At 42.3% G+C, this 8,380-nt stretch overlaps 1 protein-coding gene across 1 annotated transcript; it reads left to right on the top strand.

Moving 5' to 3' along the window:
• The first annotated feature begins 1,943 nt into the window (after positions 1-1,943).
• On the top strand, positions 1,944-4,902 carry LOC117753315 (sarcoplasmic reticulum histidine-rich calcium-binding protein-like). The gene is made up of 5 exons (XM_034571313.1): positions 1,944-2,923; positions 4,354-4,460; positions 4,561-4,632; positions 4,719-4,773; positions 4,862-4,902. Exons 1-5 carry the CDS (start codon positions 2,245-2,247, stop codon positions 4,900-4,902), a joined length of 954 nt encoding a protein of 317 aa, XP_034427204.1. The 5' UTR covers positions 1,944-2,244.
• Positions 4,903-8,380: the final 3,478 nt, after the last annotated feature.

Here is an 8,380-nt window from a genome sequence, read left to right as displayed (position 1 = left end):
AGTGAGCTTCAGGCTACGTTTAGCTGTAGCTTGATTTCCATACTTTATACAAAGCTGAGCTAAGCCAGCCGTTCCGTCCAGGTGCATATTTACCAAAGACTTTAGACAAGGTGTCAGAAAGATGTCAAACAAAGGATTAATGAGGCTGATGAAATATTTGCGAACGAGGCCCAAAGCCAAGTGCACGTTGCACGAAGAACCCAATAACACTGAACCAGACGTGAACTAAAACAGGAGATATGGACGGAGTGGAAAAGGGCTGCATGGTGCTTAGTTTCAGTTTGCCAGCGCTCACACTGAAGGTCACATAGTGGAGCAGGGCTATTGAAGGAACCTTTACTGTAAATAGCCGACCGGGCCACCTGTCAGTCGCACGAGCGCCTCACACACAGACAGAGCGAGAGAGAGGTGGTGTCATCACTTTCTGCCGTCGCACTTCTCTCGTTGCATGACGGCTGCATGTGCAAACTTGCAGCCATGTTACGTGATCATGTTATGTCACTGCCGATGACTCTGTACCTCAGTTTGTTTAATGTAAACGCTCCTCGTTTCACACTCGTTTCATGCTCCTGACATTAAAAACTTGTTTCTCTTTGTCTCAATCGCAAACCCTGGAGTAAAATCATTCAAGTGTAAAACCATTTCTGTGGAATGTCAGCTGCTCACGTCTGTTCTTCTAGTACACGGCACATGGGACAGGGACTCCCATCATCTCCATTTCCTTCTATTTGCATCCATTCCATACATCATGCTGTCAGGCTTCGCTCAGCTTCGGGATTGACAGGCAGATATCACGCTTGCTGTTGAGACTCTGGTCATTTTTAAGACGTTATTTAAGATTTTATTACCTCACGTTGCATAATTCTTTATCATATCATATGCACCTTCAATGCATGCTTTCATTCTAATGGGCACATGCAGTCCAGAGTTTCCAGCAGCTTTTACAGTAGATTGAGTTACAGAGGAGTGGGGTGTATGGGTGAACTTTGTGAACCCCAAATATTTTTATTGTGCTGATGCAGCAAAAGTTGTTGTTGTTGGTGTGTGAATGCCACCTGATTTTCCTATAGAATTAATTTACTGGGAAATCAATAGTTAGATTTTTTTATTCCTTCCACCAAGGAGGTTATGTTTTTATTGCCGTTTGTATGACTTTTGCAGAATTATGCGAAAACTATGGGAACCAATTTTCTTGAAACTTAGTGGAAGGATGTGACGCGGGCCAAGAAAGAAAGTTTCATTTTGCATGGAACCGGACAAAGATGTGGATCCAGGAAATGTTTTTATCCCTTTAACATTGCAATAAACAGTACATGGCATATTTATTTATTTTTAACATTTGCAGTGACTTCCCAGGGTATAATTCATGGCTCTTGATAAAAGAAAATGTCATATTTAGGTGACAAATATCCATGAGTGTGGGAAATGTGGTGCAGCTTGATTGAATTTAAGGGAACCTTTGTGCACATATGAGTCATTCTAGTGTATTCACCTCAGCCAAGGTCTGCAAGATTTCACAAAAAACGACCAAATAGATTTCCTTGAAACTTGGTGGAAGGATGCAGATGCATGGATGCATAACATTGCAAGTTTTCTTTCCCAGTTTTCTTAGGGAATAATTCATGAGTCTTGATGAAAAGAAATAGATGCGTAAATTAAACAAAAGTAATAAACAACAGACGTGTGGACATTTGCAGGACACGCGAAAACTGTCCCGTGACCATACTGCATGCACAATATATTTCTACATGTATGGGCCTACAATTGTTATACTAAAATATTTAATGTCAGCAATTATAAATGTACCCCTCCCTCTCAACTTTGACCGCACCCCTTCCCCAAATGCCATACGGACACCCCCCCCCCTCTCCAATACACTGTGTTAAAGGCATCACGAGCATTCTTCCCACACATGTGCCTCTGTCACTCATGCACAAGCAGCCACACAACCATACGCCCCTCACCCAGCTGTGTGTTTCCACTGTGTCCTCTGTGTTCACCGGCACCAGTCTGGCACACACTGCTCTCTCGCTGTGAGCACGGCCCTCCTCACCCCTTCTCTCTGCAGCCTGGACCAAAGACCTGAGATCGTTTCCTGCATCTTCTGCAGCTCCCTCTTGTTTTCAGTGGATTTTTTGCTTTTTTTTTAGTTGTTTTGTTTTTTGGTGGAAGAACCAGGGTTGAAGACGCTCCTCCAGAATAGATTTTTTCTTTTGCTTCTAAGAGTTGTGTAAATCTTCCAAGATGGCACTGTTGAAGAGTTGGGTATTGGGACTCCTGCTGGTGCTCCTGTGCTCATCCCAGCTTCCACTCTCTGGGGTAGTTAGTGCCCAGAACGTGGCCGAAGCAGAGGCCGACCTCTTTGCCAGAAACGATGAGGTTGTGGCAGAGGAGGGCGAAACCATCGAGGGCGATGGTGGTGCTACTGAGGAAGAGGAAGAGGTAGAAAGAGAGGAAGGTGAAGAAGAATCAGACGATGAGGAAGAGGAGGCAGCTGAGGGAGAAGAAGATGAAGAGGCTGCAGAAGAGGAGGATGATACCGAAGAAGAGGAGGATGATGAGGTGGCAGCCGAGGAAGAGGAGGATGAGGAGGAAGAGGAGGAGGAAGAGGCTGCAGATGAGGAAGAGGAGGAGGGGGATGATGATGAGGAGGAGGAGGCTGCTGAAGAGGAGGAGGGAGATGATGAGGAGGAGGCTGCAGATGAGGTAGATGATGATGAAGAAGAGGATCACGATGACGATGAGCAGGAGGAAGAGGCAGCAGCTGAGGAGGATGATGATGATGATGATGAGGAGGATGATGATGAGGAGGATGAAGATGAGGAGGCCGCAGATGAGGATGATACAGCCGAAGAAGAGGATGCTGAGGAAGACGAGGCAACCGAAGGAGAGGAGGTAGCTGCGGAAGAGGACGGTGATGATGGTATATACACTTTTTTAATTTATCAATTTATTAAACAGATCCTAAGGAAAATGAAACAAAACAAGTCACAAATTTAGTATCAAATATGATAAGTTGTTATTTTTCTTTGGGTGAACGTTGACCCTCAAGTATGAAATGAATATTGTGACATTTTCTGAAACTGGAAAAAAGGTTTTGAAAAGTTGAAACTCGATGTTTGAAAAGCTTGAAATCTGATAAAAAACAGATATATAATAGGTCAGGAGCAAATGTCCCTTCATCCCTGGATCCTGATTTTCAAAAAGTCACGAGATTCATGAGCTTGCAAATGTGTCTCTGAAAAGTGTGTGTGGTTCAAACTCAACACTGGAACCACTGACTGCAGTACGTCTGCAAAGTTTCAAAATAAAGATCCGACCTTTCAAAACTCAAGTTTCAACATTTCAGACCGACGTGTACCAGATTTTCAGATCATCGTGTGCGAGGTTTCGAACCTGGAAAACAAACTGATGCACAGGGAGAACAGTGAGGTGCTTCAGCTTTACACATTAAGCAAAGTCTCATAACTTCATCTTTCATCAGATTTCCAACTTTCAAACCCAGGCGTTCAAATCCTTCTTTTCAGTTTCTGAATGTGCCGTGTTATTCATCCCATATACTTGAGTTTCTCTCTGACATTGTTAAAGCCGCTGTGAGAACAGTGTGTGACACATATCAGTCCTAAAATAGACCGGTTTATCTGTGTGGTAGCTGCGTGGCACCGGTCAGTATCTCAACCTTTTGTTGAGCCAATGTGGCTATTTTGGGACAGAAAAGGGCAAAAACACTTGTTGATCACTACAGAGCGTTCATACTGTTATTTATATGATACATGTGCACAAAGTTTGTTTTACTCGTCCTGATCTGCACATTTTGTCTCCTTGATTCTATCTGACACGTGTCTCGTCCTCGGTGTTACACACTGTTCTGCCGGATCATTACAAAATTGAAGCCGATTCGCATTTAACATAACCTCACACCAACAACCTGACACCAATAATTTGATCTCATGGTCTCTGTCGAAGGTTTACATGAAGCCGACCAAGAATAGACTCAGATAGACTTGGAAATAGATTTTGACATTTAGGAGTTTAAACATAAACCCGTCTATCCATTATCTATACCGCTTGTATAAGCTGAGGGTTATGGGTGGGTGGGGGTTGGGGGTTGGGGGCTGGAGCCAATCCCAGCTGCCACTGGGTGAGAGGCGGGGAACACCCTGGACACCGCCAATCACAACGCAGGGGCAACAAACTGGTGATTCACTCTTACATTCACACTTATGGTCATTTGAGTGTCTCCAATTAACCCAACCTTTTTCGCGGTTTCCTTTTGATTCGATATGTGCACACTGATACAAGAATTCACAATAATTGTCAAATATTAAAACGTGTTGACTTTTCTGACTGTAGATGAGCATGAGGACGTCGCAGCAGAGACCCAGGGTGAGGAGGACGCCGTCTCTGACTTGCTGCATTTCCGCTCTGGCTCCTTGTGCAGCGTGTGCTCCATCTGCCAGGTAAAAACGAGGAGATGGGAGTACGAGCCTTTAATGGTCCAATTGTACTCGAGGTAATAAACACAACTTTGCACCTGTGCGTGTGTGTTTCTCCTGTTAGCACTGCTCCAGTAGCTGTGACAAGTGCCCATGTGAGGAGGGAGACGAATCAGATCACTGCAAGCACTGTCAGGTAAGTTCCTACCACCTTTAGAAATAACACACCACACTTCATCGTGACCACAACCTCCTTGTGTGCTCACACTGTTTGTCCTGCAGGGATGCTCGTCCTGCTACCTCTGCCCCATGCTGTGCGACACCATTTGCTCTCCAGGTAAACACCGGTAGTTATTAGTCAAATAGTGCACGCACCAGTGTTCGTGTGTATTCTATTGAAGTATTAATATCTGTGTGTATTGCAGGTGGCCTTGTGGACGAGCTGACTGGGTCCCTATTTCAGTGAGTTTCTGCATTTTCTCACATCCCACATTTAGGGACACAACAGCAGCAGAGGCCTGTGCTATGGAGCAGGATATCGGATCACGTCGTCATTCCTACAGGATCCTGACAGGGACAAAACACTTTACGATAAAGGGACAAATAGATGTCAGATTTTCCACTCTGGTTTTAATTCAGAGATTCTAACAAACAGAGGGAGAGTATCACTCTAATTAAATACATGACAAATACTATGGCTTTGTTTCTCTATTGAACAGATATTACTAGATTTTGACAGAACTGTGCTTTTTACTCTGACGTAGTTGATCAGGAGTAATGTTCCACTCTCTGTTCACCATAAATATGAATCAACATTTGAACCAGTTGAACCAGTTTAACCGCACGTGGACTCCCTCTCATCTTAACTAGAGTTTCTAGTTCTAATTTAATTATGTGACAATTAAAGTCTTATACAAGTCACTCGTCTGTCGCTAAGACGTAATATACCCACAGGCATCAGCATTCACTCTCCTGCCATATTCAGGACTTAATTAATGGCTTTGATTGTTGTTCCTCGTTCTTATCAACTCTGTTTCCATTTACACAAACGTGCTCACAGCCCATGAGAACCAGATTTGTTGTATGGATTATACGGGGGGGACTGATTTTTAGTGAAGTACGCTGCTGTTGATTCGTGGTACAGGCCTCAGGTCAGCACACACTCTGACTCTGCTCTGACCTTTCTTATTGCAGGACCTTTTCCTCTCTTCTTTGAGCAACCCTTGAGACAACCCCCCCTTTAGCGTCCTCCTGTGGTCACAAGAGGTACGGCGACCAGGATCGGCGCTGTCTGGCTGCACGCCCCGAATCTGACGGCTCGCGTTTCAATTTTTACTAAAATCTGCAAGAGTCATTTTGTAGAATTTCATTTAATGACCTTCATTTTTGTGTATTTTCAATGCAAAATACAGTATTTCTATAAGGCTATGATTTATTCAAATGCTTTTTTTGTAGGAGCGTTATTGTAAAACAACTTTAGCTGAGCAAGAAAAATGTGTGGGCCTGTCTTGTCTGTATTGACTAACTAAATAGATGAAAATGAATGTAAATATAAAAGAATATGAAACTTCTCAGGATACCTCATATGACTTTGCAACATGTTACGATGCAATTTTATATTTCATGCTGCCGTGACTCTCACTTGATAATAAATTTCTGCTTACCTATAAAACTTTGTCTCATATAACACGTCGATCACGTGCACAGATTATATGTGACACAAATTTGCTTCTGATTAGCTTTTGTAATGCTACGTGAACTTTAATTTGTAGTTTTTATTAATGTGCATGTATTCACAAGTATGGATCACCTTTTGGCAATAACTGTAACTCCTTTATAAATGCATCTTCTCAGCTGTTTAAATAAAGTTGTGTATTTTGTGTCAGCCTGTGGAATATCAGTGTTTTTTAATACGGTCATGCACATGACTCACATCCGCTGACACTTCCATCAGGTGCTGACGGGAAAGAATGAGATCAGTTGCTCGGCCAAACAGGGGCTGATGGTTGTCGTTCCTGTTGGATGGTTTTCAGGCGTGGCTCTGTGCTGTGCCAAGACAAATGTTTTCTCCTTTGCTTCTCGGTGACTTGGCAAGATTAGGAGGCCAGCGGTCAGAACCGGGTCAGACGCAGAAACAAGGTTTTCACCACAACTCATCAGATAAAAGTGAATTAACCTACGGCAGCCGGGTTGCACATAAGATAAAACAATTAACAAAATATACACATGTAAAAAGATTTAAAGTGATATAAAATAAAGCACATGCATATAAAACTCATGAACATTTGACTTCTCTTTTATGACATTTTAAGCCTAAAGATGACTGAACCCCAGGCGACCTCAGCCTTTGGTTGATTGTATTTTCACCCTTGTGTATTTTGAATGTCTTCTGAGTCATTTAATACACTCCACTCCATATAAATAGCTGCGCTCGAGGCTATGTGTTGGAAGGCATGGAGTAATGCGATGTGGCAGTGTGAGAACACGTGTATGCATTTTTCTTAAAGGTGTGTGTGTGTGTGTGCGTGCGTGTTTTACTGATGTTTTGGACGCCTACATCTGTTCACACTGTCACACATTGTCTTTCTTATGGAACAAAAAGTAACTCCCCAGAAAGTGAATCATTGAATTTTAAGCTGACGACATGTTTTAAGGATTATTCAAGTAGTAACAATGGTTAAGGTTAGATTAAGTCTCCAGGAAATCAATGTAATGACCTATGAAGTGTGTGTGTTTACAATAAACATTACCAGATAAAGACATTTGGCTTCCCCTCCATGGAAAGTTACTCTCGCTGTGTCAATGTTTTTATTGTAAACTTGCTTTTGTCATTATAAAATCTATGTCAATATTAAGTTAAGTCGATTCGGAAGAGTTAAAAAATTCTTGGAAAGTTTCACTGAAAACGAGTTGCAAAATCACATCATCAAAGTCACATCGTCAAAATCATATTGTCATAAGACATTTCAATGTTCTCTCTATTACCTTTTGATCTGACAAGAGGATGTGAAATTCAATCAAAGTATAATGACACAAACGGCGACGACACAGGACACAGGACAGCACGTCCCATTCCTCCAGGTCCCTACAATGTAAGAGAGAAGCTTGAGTGTAAAACTTCTCCAGTGTCAGTTTGCAGAGACACCCATAAATTAGAAGATTCATTTCACTGTTAAAAAGGAATGTAATGCCATCGGAGAAAATCTCCGTGGCGTGGATAACCTTATATCTGGATTGTGCTTCTGCGCATTTGAGTCTATTGTTAAAGTATTTGCAGCAAATGTTTAGAATATTTTTGAAGAGAGTAAACACTTTGCTTTAACCCTTCAACTTGGCTTATATACACAACATTTAATCAATGGTTTATGTTACTATGTGTAGCTCTAATCCAATATGAATGTTCATCATACACTTTGCTCCCTAAAAGGAAGGGAAGTAACACAGCGCCGGTAGAATCTGGCAACGCAGCTTTTTATTGAAATAATGCTCCAAATGATTTGCATTAACAAAGGAATCAAAGAACAAACATGTTACACAAAGGGTTAGGGGCGGAGGGTGATGCCAAAACATAAAATAAACAAACGACAAGCCCTCTTCCTAAATCCTGGTCCTACTCCCCTGACTCATGGTGTCACACAAAAACAAAATAACACTGTCTAGCCGATACCTAAACTAAAACTTCACATAACCAAAAGTACTGTCAGAACGCCACTTATAAAGACTAGTGAACTAACAAAGGGAAACTGAGTGGAGTGCCCAATGAAATAAGAATATAACAAACTAAAGTACGGCCCCACAAAGAAACCCTCATATACAAGTCGATATAATACAGCAAAGTGGCACGAGGCGGACTGATCACATTAAATCTCCGCCGCCCCCTCAACATCAAACAGGATTCCTTTTATTCCTCCGGTCACGAAGACCAGAGAGCCGGATAGGTCGCT

Source organism: Hippoglossus hippoglossus, chromosome 19 (assembly GCF_009819705.1).
Source record: "Hippoglossus hippoglossus isolate fHipHip1 chromosome 19, fHipHip1.pri, whole genome shotgun sequence".
Classification (NCBI taxonomy): Eukaryota; Metazoa; Chordata; class Actinopteri; order Pleuronectiformes; family Pleuronectidae; genus Hippoglossus; species Hippoglossus hippoglossus.
Note: the sequence above shows the minus strand (reverse complement) of the source record. Positions and strands in the feature narration are given on the sequence as shown.